This window comes from Otolemur garnettii, unplaced genomic scaffold, assembly GCF_000181295.1.
Source record: "Otolemur garnettii isolate 467f Iridium unplaced genomic scaffold, OtoGar3 scaffold00051, whole genome shotgun sequence".
NCBI classification, from domain to species: domain Eukaryota; kingdom Metazoa; phylum Chordata; class Mammalia; order Primates; family Galagidae; genus Otolemur; species Otolemur garnettii.
In genome coordinates, this window is record NW_003852446.1 from 5020480 (window position 1) to 5038522 (window position 18043).

An 18043-nucleotide genomic window follows, 5' to 3' on the forward strand; every position below is an offset into this window, starting at 1 on the left:
AAAATAACAATACAGACAAAAGGATAAAGCAACAAGCTCCAAATGGTCCCATGCAGTATAAGATTGGCTTTTCTTTTTTTTTTTTTGAGACAGAGTCTCACTCTGTCAGCCTCAGTAGAGTCCCATGGCATCATAGCTTACAGCAACCTCAAACTCTTGGACTTGAGAGATCCTCTTGTATCAGTCTCCAGAGTAGCTGGGACTACAGGAGTACATTACAACACCTGGCTAGTTTTCCTATTTTTAATAGAGATGGGGTCTCACTCTTGCTCAGGCTTGGTCTTAAATTCCTGAACTCAAGCAATCCACCTGCATCAGCCTCCCAGAGTGCTAGGATCATAGGTGTGAGCCACCGTGCCCAGCCTATGTGTCTTAACTGTCAAAAGACTAGCTAAGTGGGCAGCCAGAGGGCATCTCAGGCATCAGGAACATGATCTAGGTCAGGTCAGTGGGGAAATATGAGCAGGATGGGAACATATGAGAGGTGTTTGTAGATCAGCCACGTGGACCAAGGCCAGAAAGACAGACTGAGGCCAGGCTGCCTGGACAAAGGAGGGCCAGGATCATCTATGTGTATTTTATAATAAAGAAAAGGAATAATATTAGTTTGGCACAGAGGAGTGGTATGAGTACAGCATTGTTATGGAATGACAAAAAGAAGGTGCCTGAAGGAGGTAGGGGGCACTGGAGCCGGAAGTGTCTCTCCATCCTATGCCATCTCTCAGCTCTCCTCCAGACCAGGTACTGTGGTGGGTGCTGGAGAAAGGATAATGGCAGGGGCAGGTACAGAAGGACTCAAAACTGGGCTGACCTCTGCATGGGCAGGAGGTGGCAGGGATACAGGAAGGCAGAATCCTCAGGTTCTGGTGCTGCTGGGGTTGGGGGCAGGGCCAGGGCAGGACCAGGGGGACCAAGTGTCAAAATGATATGGCAACACCAGGCCTGAGGAGCAGGATCAGTGTGCACGCTGGATCAAGGGACCAAGTATACAGGGAAGATGACAAATGCACATTTTATAAATGTAATATTAATAGCAGGATGCTGCTTCACGGTTTCCAAACTGCTTCTAAATACATAATCCATGAAATGAGAGGAATGGGATGCAACCCTCAGGACACTCTTGAAAGCAGTCTACCGCACATCTGCCTGTTCATTCCCCTGTACTGTGGGGATGGGACCAATATTTTTTATCAGACTGGATCTCAGGCTGGGAGGTTAGGGACAAACCCATCAAGATGAATGAGTTCTCATCACAATATGTATTCAGTGAGAACTGGAGCATAATATGTTAAGATGGAAATAGACGTGGTCAGGTAAGAGATCATCCATGGTGGTTTTCTCTTTTCTCAAACTTTATTAAATATTATTGATATGTTGGGTTTTCAATTAAAAAGAGGCTGCTTCTCTTCCAAAAACAAAATATAAACAGGACAGTGAGTCTCCCCACCCTAAAGAATGGCAGTAATTTCATTCTTTGGTTGCTTTATCAATACAGGGGGAAATGCATTCTACCCTCTTCCCTGTCTTACTAAAACTAAATTATCTGTGCTAATTAATAAAATGACTGCATTATGTTTCATACCCATTTAACAACTTCCTTATGCTATTTCTTTGGTCACAGGTCTGATTAAAAATAGGAGATATACTGTATATATGAAAGTAACTCAAAGGAGGAATAGTGTCAGCAGGTCAGGAAGGGAAGAACGGCTTTTGGCTTGTTTGTTGAAAGGAACAAGGGAAGCATTCGTCCCGCCTCTCACTTCCTCCTGCCACATTCAACATCTGTAGATACGGAAATAACTTAAGGGGAGAATATTTTCCAGATAAAAAGATGGACAAATTCTTGGACAATCTGAAAAATAGGGAAAAGTTTGCTATTCCATAAAGGTGACTTTAGAGCTCTAGCATGGTTTAGCACACACTTTCATATGGAGTCCATGAGACCACCCGCTCTCTCTAAAACTCCTGACCTCTGGTAAGTTTCTTAACCTCTGAGGTTAGTAGTTCCTTGGCATCTTTGGATTAGGCTCTTTTTTTTTTTTATTAAATCATGGCTGTGTACATTAATACTGTCATGGGGTACAGTATGCTTTTATATATAATGTGAAATATTTTCATCAAACTGGTTAACATAGCCTTCATGTTATTTTCTTAGTTATTGTGTTAAGACATTTATATTCTACATTTAGAAGGATTCACTTTAGGCTCTTAAAACACACAATCTTTAAAGCCATTTCTTAGAGCTAACCCCTTGATGATAAAGATAAATCCTACTGATCAATTTATGGACAAACCTGGGGTGGAGGTGGGGCCAGGCAATACCAGGCTCCCCCATCTCAGTAACCATCAGTGGCAGTGGGACCCTGGACCTGCCCCTCCCACCCTACCCCCAACTCTCTCTCCCTGTCTCCTACATCCTCCACCCTGCCAATGCTTCCCAGCCCTGCCAGACCTCAGGTAGCTGTGGCAATCTCCCCAGTCACCCTTATACTAAGAGAATTGTGCCAAGTTCCCTGCCACTCCCCTGGATACAAGAATAAAAACATCTATACATCTTAAAGACTGTTCAGCTTCTCACCATATTCAACCATCATAAAAACCCTGTACTTCAGAGGAAAGGCCATATATTCCAGGAATCACGTAAGGAATATGTCTTTCAACTACCTACTCCGAGAGTACCACTGCATGAAAGCATAAACAGTACATGGCCAAGGCCCTATTAAACCATGTCACTTGGCACAGATTTTATAGCTCTCCCATGTTTACAGGGCTTTGGCTATAATAATAAAATCACTCAACCTTCTTAGCCTAAACAAGATAGATGAAATTCTCTTAGGAATTCTACCTGTCTCTGATCTGAACAGTAAACATTCTTTAAGTGTTTTCTGCCTGAGAGGCATGACCAGCCTCTTTAAAGGCCTTCCTTCGATACCTCATGACACAGTGCTTTGCAGTCTAGCTGCTGTGGAGGGTAGGATCTCCAGCCAAGCAAGCTGCCTTCTGCATTATTCCTCACAGGACAGACTTTTCTGCAGGACCATGCAAATCTGTAGCTGGCCCCAAGGCAAAGAGAAACTTATTAATTCTCAAGTTCATTCATTTGCCTGACTACACTGAGTACACTGGCCTGAGCAAAAGGAAAGAAGCAAGATTTTTCTTCCCAAGTTCAGGACCATGAAAACCAAGTCTTTCAAGGGCTAAAGCAAAAGCTTGAACTATCCATCCAAGAAACTAAAGCAGTTTACAGTTTATTTTTATTTTATTTATTTAGAGACAGAGTCTTATTCTGTTGCCCTGGGTAGGGTGCCATGCCATCACAACTCACAACAACCTCAAACTCTTGGGCTTAAGCTTCCTAATGCCAGGAGCCTTTAATACAGTTCCTGTGGGCTGCAACCCACAGGTTAATAACTGCTGGCTTAAGCACTCCTCTTAATGTACCATTATTTCTGGCTAGTTTTTCTATTTTTAGTGGAGACAAGGCCTTGCTCTTGCTCAGGCTGGTCTCGAACTCTTGAGCTCAAGCAATCCACCCGCCCTTGGCCTCCCAGTGTTCTGGGATTACAGGTGTGGGCCACTGTGCCTGGCCTCCAGTTAAGAAGGCAAGAGAGAACCTGTGTTTACCTTATTGATGAGAGTGACTATATCTCCTTCTTTGATTGTCAATTCATCGTCATTCTGTGCCTCATATGGAAACATTACTTTGCAGTAATCCTTGGCTGTAAAAAGAAAAGAAAACAACCTTTAAAATGCTTTATCTAATCAGCTGGTCCAGGAGAAGATGTTCTGTATCAAATTAACTTCAGAGAAAGGCACACTAAACAGGTAGGATTATTACTGCTGCATAAAGAAAGGGCTACCCTAGGAAATTACCTAAAATTGCTCATTTTTGACTCATGTATATTTATTCTCTTCCCCCCCCCCCACCCCACAAATCATGTGACATTATGAAACACCTTTGACTACTTTTACTTTTCTCAGGCAGAAAAACAAAAAGGTTTCCTTGGTCTTAGGGAAACAGATAAGTACAAAAGAGCAAAAAGCTTAAATTTTGCCTCACTGCCTTCTACACAACACTAAATCAGACAGGGTATTTATATGAGTTACAAAGCCAACATGGTATGTAAAATAATGAAAAATGTCTCTGTTCTCATATATCTTAATAGATAAATGTTGATGTGTTTATGTGTGAACATGTATTAATCACAAACAACCAGATGCTGAACTAACAATCTTTATACATGTGCTGAGGAGGGTGAATGTGTTCAAATGTGTTCTGTAGCCCCATGGCCTTTCTGGGGCAGCCTGCCTATTCATAGATGAGGCTGTTTTTCAGCAAGGAGATGCATTAGCCCTCACCAAAAAATGGAAAAATACTAAGCCCACTCAAAATCAATTCAGTATGTCCTGAAATAGAAGCTTTTGAAAGTCTATCTAATGTTAAATCATCTCTATTTACCCAAAAGCACCAGTTAGGAAGACAATGAAAACTTTGTAAGGCATTTGGGAAAGGAAGACTTGCAAAATTGGGCTTTGATGACTCAGGAGAGAAAGTAGAAAGAAAAATTCAAGAGAATTAGTACCTACAGGGACAGGCTCTTATTATTCTGCATCAAAGTCAACAAACCTAACAGTTTTGAATGGCCTTAGATATTTCTCAAAGATTAGGCCAGTTCTTGCAGATAGATCATAAACTATAATTATATATATATAAATTACATTGTACCTAGTACTATTTATATCATCAAATGTGTTAATTTTGGTTAATATCCCCCAAATCTAAGAGAATGATATATAAAATAAAAGCAATTAAGGCTTGGCACCTGTAGCTCAGCGGCTAGGGCACCAGCCACATACACTGGAGCTGGTGGGTTCAAATCCAGCCCGGGTCTACCAAACAATAGTGACAATAACAATCAAAATATAGCCGGGTGTTGTGGCAGGAGCCTGTAGTCCCAGCTACTTGGGAGGCTGAGGCAAGAGAATCGCTTAAGCCCAAGAGTTAGAGGTTGCTGTGAGTTGTGATGCCACTATGTCTATCTGGGGTGACACAGTGAGACTCTGTCTTAAAAATAAATAAATAAAAGCAATTTAAAAATCCATAACACAGATATACTGTGGTCTAGGGTTGAGATACGACAGAGAAAGGGGAAGAAGGCAGGAGAGGAGAAGAGGACCCATTTTGCTCCCATGCAGATGTTTTTGTTTTCTGTACAATGGCTTAATAATATCAGTTGCATCCCCTACTCTATTCTTAGGGAACTTCCATTTTAGGTCCTCTGGCATTTTGATGACTTTTGCTCACTAACCTGTGTGGAGGGGGACTAGTTTTAAATCCCATCAACACTATAGTCCTAAAATTCACATAGTTAAACAGTATTCTATATCTTTTTAATTAGTAAAAGCAAACCTCCCCAAATCTGAATTGGTCAAATGTTCTAAAGGAAGGGAAAAAGTTAAACATCCTTAAATTGGATAATGACAGCTCCTTACCAATTTTCCTATTGATGGTGCTAATGAAATATGACTACCTAACCTCAAAATTTACAATAACGCAAACACACAGTGTTACTGAAGAACACCTCTGCAGAGTCTTGGCTTTAAGAATAATTCTTTATAGGCCAGGCACAGTGGCTCATGCCTATAATCCCAGCACTCTGGAAGGCCGAGTTGGGTAGATTGCTTGAGCTCAGGAGTTTGAGACCAGTCTGAACAAGAGTGAGACCCTGTTTCTAAAAAATAGGTGGCATTATGGTAGGCACCTATAGTCCCAGCTACTTGGGAGACTGAGGCAAGAGGATCTCTTGAGCCCAAGAGTTTGAGGTTGCTGTGAGCTGTGATGCCACAACATTCTACTGGGGACAAGAAAGTGAGACTTTGCCTCAAAAACGAAAAGAATAATTCTTTGGATGGAAATCTTAGAGACATTTTGCAAAGAATATCAGACACCTATGGTCAACAAAGAAAGAAGGAACAGGTCATATTTCTTCTGTTCCTTTAGTCCAGAAAAGTTAATTAAGTGTGGTAGAGGCTGCAGTCATTCTCTGCCTCCTTACTATTAGTAGTTTACAGAATCCTAATTTAGTCAGGCATTATATTCAAGAACAGGGAACCCTCCCACAGCCCTGGGGATGAGTAAAATATGTCCAGGCAAATAATGTTAACCTCACTCCTTTTTGTTGGTGATTGGTTTAGGGGATGGTATGTGATCTATTTCCAGCCAATGAGATGTGACAGGAAATCTGCTGGGGCAGGAGAGGGTCCTCTAAGATTCTGTGTATGTGTTTGAGAGAGAGAGAGAGAGAGATTAAGACTGGCTTAAGGAAAATAGTTGCCCCAGCCTTTCTGCTTTTAACATGGGTCCTGTTGCAACCATATTTCAATCATGAGAAGAAAGCCAAGAAAGTCACTGAGAATTTGATGAATTTTATAGCTGTGTGACCACTGCCATAATCCAGTTTTAGAACACCTCTACCATGCAGCTATGCTGTTTTGTGTGTGAGGCATTAGACACAGAATTATCTAAAAACCACACACTTCGAGACAAAAGGCAAAGATACTGGTGGCAGCAGATGCTGACAACTTCCAGATGGCCACAGCATGTCTCCCCCTTTCTGCATCCCCAGGACCTGACATGGGGCTCCCATTCAACATTTCTTGATGATGCTCGAGTGACACCTATAAAGTAGAGGAACATTCAAGGGGCAGCAAGTAGGAAGAAAGGACTATGGGCCAGAAATCAGGACACTCAGGACTAGGTTCAGTCCTAGCTGGGCTTTTCTGAGCATGTGACCTGAGGCAATCACGCTGTATCTTTGGATGATTTCAGTGTCCTCAGGTTTAAAATCAGGAGCCAGTGAAGGAGGGGCAAGATAAAATATGGGTTCAACAGAACACTTTTAGCAAATTTAAACTTATTCCAGAACTCTAATATAAAACAGAAACAGAGCTGGTCTGGACAGAAAGTAGAGTGGCTTCATCTCCCACCCAGGTCCCCCAAAACATGCCCCTGAAGCTCTGGGAGCTCCCAGGAATACACCAGGCTAGAACTAAGTTCCTGCCAGATCCGACTTTTCATGACTCTAGTCACTGTCACCCAGAACTCCTGATGAAACATGACAACCATTAGCCTCATACACTTTTATTGATTATGATATATCTTAAAATAAGAGTTTATTTTTACTTATGAGGCATTTAAGCCATAATTCAGCAGTACTAGAAAATTAAAACATTATGTTGGTTTGGATATATTAATGGTTTTAAGGCACTCAGAAACAAATGTACATGCAAATAAGCATTAACTCCAAGAGTATAATTTTAATTTTATAGTATATGGAACAAAGATGGCCCTTATTTCAAATATATATATGTGTATATATTATATTATTTATTTTTGAGAGAGAGTCTCACTCTGGTGCCTTGGGATTGAGTGCCGTGGTGTCATAGCTCACAGAACTCTCAAACTCTTGGGCTCAAGAAGAGGCGATCTTCTTGCCTCAGCCTCCCAAGGAGCCGGGACTATCGGTGTCCACCACAATGCCTGGATTGTTTTTCAACTTTTAGTAGAGATAGGGTCTATCTCTGCTCAGGCTGGTCTCAAACTCTGAGTTTGGGCAATCCACTGGCCTCAGCCTCTCAGAGTGCTAGTATTACAGGTGTAAGCCACAGCACCTGGCCAATTCAAATATTTATTGAAACGCCACCATGAGAAAGATATTACCAGTTCTTGGGCCTGTGATATACAAGTAAGTCCAACCACCCCCTCCCATCCTTGCATGAAAGTGATAATCTAATGCCTGAAGAAAGGCAAGGGCAGGGGAATAGCAAGAAGAGAAGACAAACACACATATATGTGTAAGCTCACTATGATGTAATATTGTGGGAGTGTTGCAGAGAAAGGCAAGATTATATTCAGAAGAGAGATCACAAAAGAGGAGGCATTTACTAAGTCTTAAAAGAAGAATATAGTTCCAAATCCTCTTTGGATATGGGAAGATCATAAATTTTAAACAAGTAGCGGACAGAGATAGAGAGGAAGGGAGTGACATTAATTTTTGGAGGCAGGAATTCTCCATCTAGTCATCAATTAGATTAATTAGGAGATCAAATAGGAATGAATATATATGCACATATAAAGAAATATAGGCATAATTTACCCGGCAACTGAGATGATATTGTCTCTCTTTTTTTTCTTTGGAAAGATTAAAAAATACTAATGAATTAGTATCAGACTAAAACACGTAATCAGTTCTAAAGCTTTTTGTCTTAGAATCCTTTAAGAATCTGATTTAAAAAGCAATAATCATCTTTCCAGAAAAAAAAAAACATAGACACACACAAACCTGGAGAAAATGTACACAATACCAGAAGTTTCGAGGACCTTGAAGCTACTACCTAGTTCCCAGATCAAGAGCCCCATACTTATTTTTGGTCCTCAAATTTTAAGAAACATACCCTATTAAAATCACCAACAAGTCCAATCATGATTCACACCCTCCCAAAAAACATTTCAATCTCCAAACTTTTATTTTTTTTCCAAACTTTTAGAAATTTACATAATATTAAAAACAGTCTGTTAAAGGAATTGGACTCACATGCCCACATCACATGACTCCCTTTAGCTGGTTTTATAATCCATTCAATAAAAAACACACCAACTTAAGACAAACAAACCAAAAAACCCCTCGGCTTAGATGTGGTCCCACTGAGGGTTTTTTTTTTTTTTGCATATTGCAAGGGTACATGTCAAATCTATTAAGCGTAGAGTATAAATGTCATGACACAGTAATTAAGTAAGTGAGGTGAAGGCTATGTTAAAAAGTTTGATGTAAGCATTCCAAATTGTATATAAAATCAGCACACTGTACCCCATAAATGCATTAATGTATACATGATTTATGTATTTATGACTTAATAAAAAACCCTTGGCTTAAAAAAATAAAAGCAGAAGAAACAAAATAAACATATCAGCAAGCTGAACACATGCACACAAGGTGATAACATTCCATCCTGGACAACTCTCTGGGCTCAATTTTAGGATAAGAAGATCAAAACCCTACGTGTCACAGTGAGAGTCTGGTAGGAAACTTTCCAGAGCTTTTAGCAGCAGTGGAAAGTACCAGGTCATGCCTAGAACTGGAGTTTTCTTCTACCTGAGGCCACTACAACAAAAGTATCAAGCTCAGTGATGACTACTTTCACTAACGTCATAATCAGAAACTCTTTCATTCAACTGACAAATATTTTCTGAGATCCTACTGGTTTTTAATCCCTTATTCAGAACCCCCTGGAGGCAGAATTTTTAAGATTTCTGAAAGGAAATGTGCTACACATCCCATATAGTATGTCACATCTCTAGTCGGGGGTCAGGGCTATACCTAACCATCAAAATTCTGAAGCAAAAAGGTGACTGGTACCTCAAGTGGGACAGATAGAGACTATGAACAGACACATGTCATTGTAGAACAAGTTTTATCATCCAATAATAGGCAATAGAACATTTTAGTTTTCAGAGATTTTTGTATTTTGGAATTACATACAAGGGTATAGAGTTCTATCATGTTCTGAGAAAGACAGATTAAGGTAAATAAGATTAATTATCTGCTTCTCAAAGAGCTTATGATGAAGTAGAGAAAACAGCCATGCATACACATAGTTCTCAACAAGGCAATGGTGAAGAAAGGGTAAGAGTGATGCATTCAGCCCTAAAGTATCATGGTACCAGAAATGGGGAAATAACTTTCCTAACAAGAGAATTAGGATCCTGCTGTGGAGGAGTAAAATGGCGCTGGAACTTATAGAGTGTTCTAGGAAAATGACCAGAGGAGTAGGATTGGGGCATGTTTACCAGTCATCTTCCCTCCTGGTAAGAATTATGTGGGGCTGGGCAGCGCCTATAGCTTAGTGGGTAGGGTACTGACCGCATACACTGAGGCTAGTGGGTTCAAACCCAGCCCGGGCCAGCTAAAAAACAACAATGACAATTGCAACAAAAAAAATAGCTGGGTATTGTGGCAGGCACCTGTAGTCCCAGCTACTTGGGAGGCTGAGGCAAGAGAATTGCTTAAGCCCAAGAGTTGGAGGTTGCTGTGAGCTGTGACATCATAGCACTCTACCTAGGGCAAGAGCTTGAGACTCTGTCTCAAAAAAAAAAAAAAGAATTATGTGGGGCACCTATTCTTTCTCTAGCTTCCTAGATGGGAGCAGGAATCCCTCTGGGCCAAGGGGAATGTTGGGTATTACTGGCATTTAGTGGGCAGAGGCCAAGGATGCTGCTTAATATCCCACAACATGCAGACCCACAACAGAGAGTGCCCAAATGTCAATACTGCCATGACAAAGCAGCCCTGGTCTGCATTTAAATCCAGATAGAGAAATGAAACACATATCTGTCACTAAGTCCATCAATGTCAATCCAATGCCTTTCTTTAGGAAGAAGCTCACTATTGGCCCGGTTCCCGTAGCACAGTGGTTACAGCACCAGCCACATACATCGAATCTGGAAGGTTTGAACCCGGTCTGGGCCAGCTAAACAACAATGACAAGTGCAACAAAAAAATAGCTGGGCATTGTGGCGGGCACCTGTAGTCCCACCTACTTGGCAGGCTGAGGCAAAAGAATTGCTTTTAAGCCCAGGAGTTTGAGGTTGCTGTGAGCAGTTATGCCATGACACTCTGCCCAAGGGCGACAGCTGGAGACTTTGTCTCAAAAAAAAAAAAAAAAAGAAGAAGAAGCAGCTCACTGTATGTAACCCCAAGGCACCTCAAGTATCCACCTCTGGTCTTGGATGCTACTGAGAATTTGACTTTCAAATTATTCCACAAGTACTAATTATGATACCATTTACTCTCTCACTTTAAAGAGAGAAGTTTTGTTTTTTTTTTTAAGAGATGAAAATATGATGAGCAAAGGCCTTCTGTTCCCTACTACAGAGCAGAAGCTGGATCTCTACACCTCTCAGTGTGTTCTGCTCAGATGAGAAGCTCCTCCTGAGCATCTTTAGGGGAAAGGAAATCCACTAGGAAAACACAAAGAGAGTTAACCTTTTACTCCTTGAGGACTGTATTTGAAATGCAGATCATGGGGGCAGCGCCTGTGACTAAAAAGGGTAGGGCGCCAGCCCCACATGCAGGAGGTAGCAGGTTCAAACCCAGCCCTGGCCAAAATAATAAAAAATAAAAAATGAAATGCAGATCTTAAGCAACTGGGTCGGCTGAACACCCTCGCAGGGAAGGCCCCCCCCTTCTGAACCCAGACAGCAAGATCTGTGTTGGGGGTACTTGATGATGAAAAGTGCTTCCCAGGAAGAAGGGGACTCCTAGGACATCAGGCATGAGAGCTTTAGTACATGTCCGGTGTGGGAGGAGAGGAAATAGGTTTCAAATTAGATGTGCCCACTTTCCCAGGCCCAAGAATGAGTGAGCTTCAGGAGGACGCATGAGCCACACAGCTAGCCTGGAAAAACAGGAACAAAGGGCCCCTAGGCGTATATTATAAAGCTGAGGAAAAACCAACATGAAGGAGTTCACCCTTTTTTCTCCTGTTTAAACATGTGGTGAAAAAGGAAAAATGAGTCAGACTGAGAAAGAAACACTTTGCCCAGCCATTCATCAGGCTGGGGTGTGACAGACACAGATAAGGCCAGCTGCAAAGTGATCAGGAAAGAGTTTCCCCCAAACGTGTGCTGCAGCTGTAAAGTATCCTTAACAACCCCCTTCTCTGAGTGCTATAACCTTCTTACTCCCTGAGAAAAGTCTGTGTGGTTTTTGAGGAAAAACTATCAGACTCTCCGTTTTTTTAAACAAAATTTGTCAGTAAGAATGACATGTTCCACTAAGTAAGTCACTCTGACCTAAGGAAGCAGCTCTGCCTCCCAGCACAAGTGCAGTGCCTCCCATAATTCGTGTCTGGACGTAATGTTGCATGTGGTCTTTACTCCATGGCTACTAGAGAAATAGGACCTGAGGTGGACCCCTTGCCACACAGCCCTGCTTTGCTTTAAGCCTATCAAATGCTTTTTTATTTAAATTTCACTAAATTCCATCCCTCCTCAAAATCTGCAACAATCTTTTCTTTTATCTGGTGTGCTATCCACAGGTCCCCTGCTCTGCAGCCTCCTTGGATGCCAAGCACCAATAAACCTGACTTTGTTGGACCACAGGTTTGCCCCTGGAGGTCTTAGGCTGATTGGGCTAGAGCAGTAGCTAGTAAGAAACAAAGGCTCTGACAACACAACACTGTGACACTGGCAACCCTACTAACCCTGAGACCCTGGAACAAGCCTATGTGCCCTGAATGGACAAATGTGTCCTTTTCTCACAGAGAATGAAACGGTTTCCCTAGCAAAGAACTCTGTAGGCAAGTGTTTAGAATTTGCTTTTGAAGTTTGTTCTCACCATTGTGTTTAAAGTTTCATTATATGTGGTTTCCATATACACATTTAAAAGCTAAACCTCAGCATGTTTCTGTAGAGATGCGTTTTGTGCTGGTTTGTAGAAAAATGTGTAAATAAGTGTTTAGAACATGTTTTTGAGAGATGTTTCTACCATCATGTTGAAGGTCTCACTGTGAGGAATTACATATACACTTGGCGAGAGGGACCCATAGCTAATGGCGTTTTTAAAAATTCGATTAATATAAGGGTACATACAATTAGGTTACATTGTTTGCATTTGTTAGGTAAAGTCCAATTTGTAGTTGAGTCCTTCACCCAGGTGTGCTGTACAGCCCTACGCTGCGCCCATTACGTGAGAGCTTCATACACTCCCTCCCCCCTTTCGAATTTAGTTGTGTTTTTCTCTCATGTGGGCATGTAGTTATTCATCTACTGGCTTCATATTACTACTGAGTACACTGGATGGTTACTTTTCCATTCTTGTAATACTTTACTTGGGAGGATATTCTCCAAATCCTTCCAGGTAAATATAAAAGGCATAGCTAAAAGCTTTTAAAAGATTGTCTCACCCAGAACCTGATAAATAAAAAATTATAAATACACTTCTTTTTCACAACCACCACATATTATGTGCCCACTGATTACATGACACTTTTCTAGACGATATGGGAGAGATATTACTGTGCTTCCCCAAAAATAAGACACAGTCTTATATTTATTTTTTTCTCAAGAAGACACACTAGGGCTTATTTATTTACTTTTTTTTTTTTTTTTGCAGTTTTTGGCCGAGGCTGGGTTTGAACCCACCACCTCCAGCATATGGGGCCGGTACCCTACTCCTTTGAGCCACAGGTGCCGCCCCCATACTAGGGCTTATTTTCAGGGGATGTCTTAAATGCATGGCCTGGCTATACAGATACGCTGCATAGCCACGCCCATCACTAGGTCTTATTATTGGGTGTAGGGCTTATATTTAACAAATGCATAGAAATCCTGCTAGGGCTTATTTTGGGGGTAGGTCTTATTCTGGGGGAAACACAGTAAATAGAACATAGAGCTTCAACCTAGAGGAACCAGTGGTCTCATGAAAGCCCGACACCATGTGTCACTGTCATAGAGGAAAACTCCTAAGAGCAAGAAAATGAACAGAGTGATGATAAAGGTGGTACAAGTATCCAGTTATGAAGTGAAAGGGGAGAAAACTTAGCCTTTGCCCTCCTATTATAATTTATTCAGAAGCCTGATTTGCCCTAGTACAAATTCCGCCAAGGATTTTTTTTTTCTAACCCACCTGTTCAACTGTTCTTCTGAATCTATAAGACTAAACTATTTGTTCAGAAAGATGTTAAATAGCCCTTTCTTTGGACTATTTTTCTATTATACAGAGGCCACAAATCTGCATCAATTGTAATAAGAAAGGGGGAAACTCCAGATGTGGTGAGAAACCTCAGGGCACTTCATTATGAATATTTAGACAGTTTTCCTCTTGTTATGAAAATTATGCCAATCTGTTCCCCTTCAGGAGTTTCCAATGAATTTCTTTCTTTTTTTTTTAATTAAATGATAGCTGTATACATTAATGCAAACATGGGGTATAGTGTAGTGTTTTCATATACATTTTGAAATACTTTCATCAAGCTGGTTCACATAAATTTCATGTCATTTGCATAGTCATTGTGAGGGGAGGGGGTGAGAAAGGGGAGGGGAAAAGGGCGGCTGGGTGGTGGGAGGGTGACCGGAAAGATCACCTATATATCTGTCTAACAAGGGTACAAGTGAACTTTTCTAGAACTAGAATATAAATGTTTTGACACAATGACTATGAATTTCAATATCATAAAAGCTTTTTTTGGTGTGTGTGGGGGGGTTTAAATAGATCCTGATCAGCTGAGTTTTACTTTCAGCTCAGGAAATACTCACTTAAATATTTTTTGAATCATCGTAACACTTAATTCTGATATAAGCTAGTTTTTTAGCAGGCTAAGGAGACAGGTATGCAGGAAACAGCTACCCTCTTCTGTACTCCTGGGCAATTTTTGATATAAGTTTGTCTTCTAACCAGAGGGAAGACGGAAGGAAGCTGCTCAGATCCCAAGCTCAGTGTCATTTCTAATATGTAGTTGGTCATATGTAGTTGGTCAATGTTCTGTGGCCTGCCACCTAAACATAGGTGTCACATCAACATCCAGAAACATGAAAATGGTCCAAATGGAGGGGGCTTCTTAAGGACTGGGGTGCCACTAAATGGAAGTGATTGGAGAACAATTATCTCAGAATTTGCTCCTGACAATGAACGCCAGAGAGTGTGTGTGGGGTGAGGTTAAACTGCAAAGATTCTTGCCTTAGGGTCCATGAAAAATGTCTGTCAATAAACATCTCTCAAGTCTTCCATGATAGTGATTAATTCTCCTTCCTGACCTGCTACTCATTGACAGGCATATTAATATCTATACCCAATGACATTTTCTCTAATTTCCACCCAATTGTTTACATCTTTCTTCCTGTTTCTCCCATCCCATCCAGGTATAACCTTCCACTCTGAGTTGTAAAGCTTTTAGAATTGAATCAGGGGACGCAGATGCTGAGAGAAACCTCAGGGGTTTTCTCTAGCATAACCCTCTGACTTCACACATAATGCAGACAATGAGGAGGAAGGCCACAGAAGTAAAATTATTTGCCCAAGGTCACACAGCTACTAATAACAGAGCTGGTCCTAGAATATGTGCCTTTTGACTTGGCCACAACACATCACCTGGACTCTGGAAAATTGCTCTTTATTAGTAATCTGTCCCTCACCTTGATGCTTCTAGAGAGCCAAGTGTATAGATGTAGTTAATAGATACTTTAGGACTGAACAAAGCTTGGGCTAGAGCCAGGAACCTCCTACTTGCTTGCAGGATCTGAACATTTGGAACCATGTTCATTCTCAGGCCCAGGAAACCCACACAAGACCCCAGAATTACTGTAAAACAATACTGTCTGGTATGGCTGCCACTAGGCATATATAGCTATTGAGCACTTGAAATACGGCTACCCCAAATTGAGATATGCTGTACCTATAAAATACATTGGAGATTATGAAGGTTTCACATGAAGAATGAAGGTATTTCATTTAATAATTTTATGTAGATTACATGTCAAAATGATAGCATTTGGATATACAGAGTTAAGTAAAATATTTTAAAACTAACTCAAACATTCTTTTTTTTTTAAATGCAGCTACTAGAAAATATTAAATTACATAGGGCTCACACAATATTTCTATTGGCTAATATTCTAAAACACAGCTAACCCTTCCCTTCCATTCACTTAATCCTTCCCAAAAGACTTAAGTCTCCTGCTTGCAGCTACCGGAGGTAACTGGAGGTATTCGGAGATGTGCTGAGGGTGCTGGTAGGTCATTAAGGGTCAGTAGTATTAGTTGAGTGGTTAGGCTAAAAGTGGTCATGAATCCCTAAAGTGCTTAAGTTAACATTCTCTATCTTTCTGCCACCTAACAACTCAAAGTACTTTGGTTACATACAGATAAACCCTAGCTCTGCACATGGGCAAGATACATGTGGCAGGAAAGAACCAAGTTCCTCAAAGAAGGAAAAATCTGGGAGGTCTGAATCTAACTTGTGTCCATCTTAGTGATGGACTTTAAAGAAACACATTTATGTACATTTGTTCTGATGCATTTGAAAAAGCTAACAAGACTATATAAGGATTTTTTAAAAAAAAATTTCAATCATCACAAAATCCTTAAGTGCTTTCAAATGTCAAATAGATAACCAAGGAAACTCACTCTTTGTCCTACTGTCCATTTCTGTCTTTGAAGAGTCTGGAGTTGCTGTAGTTGGAGGTAACTTCTTTCCAATAGTCTGAGAGAGGGAAAAACAGAAGAGTTTTACTTATCAAGATGATTGCTTCGACTAAGCAAAGGAATAAATAAAGATCATATTAACAAAAATGCTTGAAACTGGCTCTTAAAACCACACTCTTAAATTAAAGCTCTGTGTATTGGCTACTGCTTTTCCATAAGTCGGACCCTCAATGACATACAAGGGGGAAAATAGGTCAAAAGAGCTTTGCCCTTGTAAGCACTTGGTACCTTGTATTCTCTTGTTTGTCACGTTTTATGAGAAGACGACTCAGTCTATGGAAGCACAATCCGTGGCCCAACAGAGGTGCTCAAAAGTAACTACAGAGTGGAAGAACAGAAATAGGAGGGAAGAGATCAAAGGAAAAGATACAAGAAATGGTGGGCCAGTGGGACAGGATGGCCCGGCAGGCAGAATCCAGGGTGGCCAGGGAGGCTGTACCTTATTGCATCTCTGTACAGCCATTTAAAATTCCATCTGCCTCATAGTGAATGAGGAGAAACACTCATGTCCTCCAGGACAGAGCTAGCTGCCCTCAAGTCAAAGTCAGCTTAACAGCTCCCTTCCCTCCCTCTGGGACTTTGAAAAAGTCCAATGTCCCCTAATTCTACGCATTTATTGGCTAGTTTTTTAAAAAAGATTATAAGTTTGAGTTCATTTTCTTTCTTTCATTTGATGCTAATTTCACCCTCTGGGACTTTGAAAAACTCCAATGCCCCCTAATTCTACACATTTATTGACTAGTTTTTAAAAAAAGATTACAAGTTTCAGTTCATTTTCTTTCTTTCATTTGATGCTAATTCTATTATTGTTATTTATGAACCATCCATAGAGAAGACTAGATATGGTCTGTGCCTAAAGATGTTCCGGAAACACAGGCAACTCAGCAGCTCAAAACCAGAAGCAAACAGACTTAGTGGTTCCAAAGGTGAGGTTGTTCCCCACTCTTCTCCTTTGACACCACGCTTGCACAATCACTATTAAAGCCTGAGGAAGATGTATGCTGATAGCAGAGAAATAGCTGTCATGACCAAGGAGCCAGGTAAATCAACATCCTCCAATAATGAAGGGTTTCACCAGTGAGAATTTCAGCCAATGAGAAAACCAAACATCTCTGTCTCTTGAACGCATGAAGAGGAATGAACTGCATAACTCAAAAATGGGCAAGGTGGAGTTTTTCTTCGGATAAAACTAATTCACCACAGTTTTTAATTTGAAAAAGTTCTCTATGCTTCAAACATTGAACCTAACATTAAATATGAATAAATCACAGAAACAGGATAAATCAAATCCTCAGCTCTTCATGAATTTTTAAAAACATTTGTGACAGAAAGCCTTTAGATTTTACATGGTGACATTTTTATTTAGTGCTGCAGGGCTTTCTATATTGGATAAAAAAAAAATGAAACCCAAAATAATATGCTGCCCCTCAACTGCTGCTAAATACTCTAAGTAATAACATTTTATGATTCCAAGGGATCATCAGGGAAGAAAAGAGCTTGATGCTATTTTGGCATAAGGTCAAATTTGATGAGAAACTGTTCTTAGAATTATCTTGAAAAATTAGATATTGACAATAAAAGTAAAAGCTTCTCAAAGTGTCATTTCATTCGCATTCCTGTTCACACTTTCAGCAGCATCCCTGCCAACCTCTTTGTTTTTCCCTTTCAGGGACTGGATAAAACATCGCTATTGTTAGCACATCAGGAAGGAGAAAACAAAAGCAGCCAGTATTTCAGTTATTACTGACAGTGGACCAAGCAAATCAGGGAATGTAACACTAAAC

General features: G+C 40.6%; 1 protein-coding gene across 8 annotated transcripts in view; it reads right to left on the minus strand.

Moving 5' to 3' along the window:
- SH3KBP1 (SH3 domain containing kinase binding protein 1) overlaps window positions 1–18043 on the minus strand; it is a 357471-nt gene that overhangs the window by 97497 nt on the left and 241931 nt on the right. For all 8 annotated transcript variants that reach the window (XM_023514341.1, XM_003791888.3, XM_023514340.1 and 5 more), the window contains 2 exons: window positions 16182–16257; window positions 3625–3719 (listed from right to left, as the gene is read on the minus strand). In XM_023514341.1, the coding sequence (XP_023370109.1) occupies window positions 3625–3719; window positions 16182–16257 (171 nt within the window). The remainder of the gene's footprint in view (window positions 1–3624; window positions 3720–16181; window positions 16258–18043) is intronic.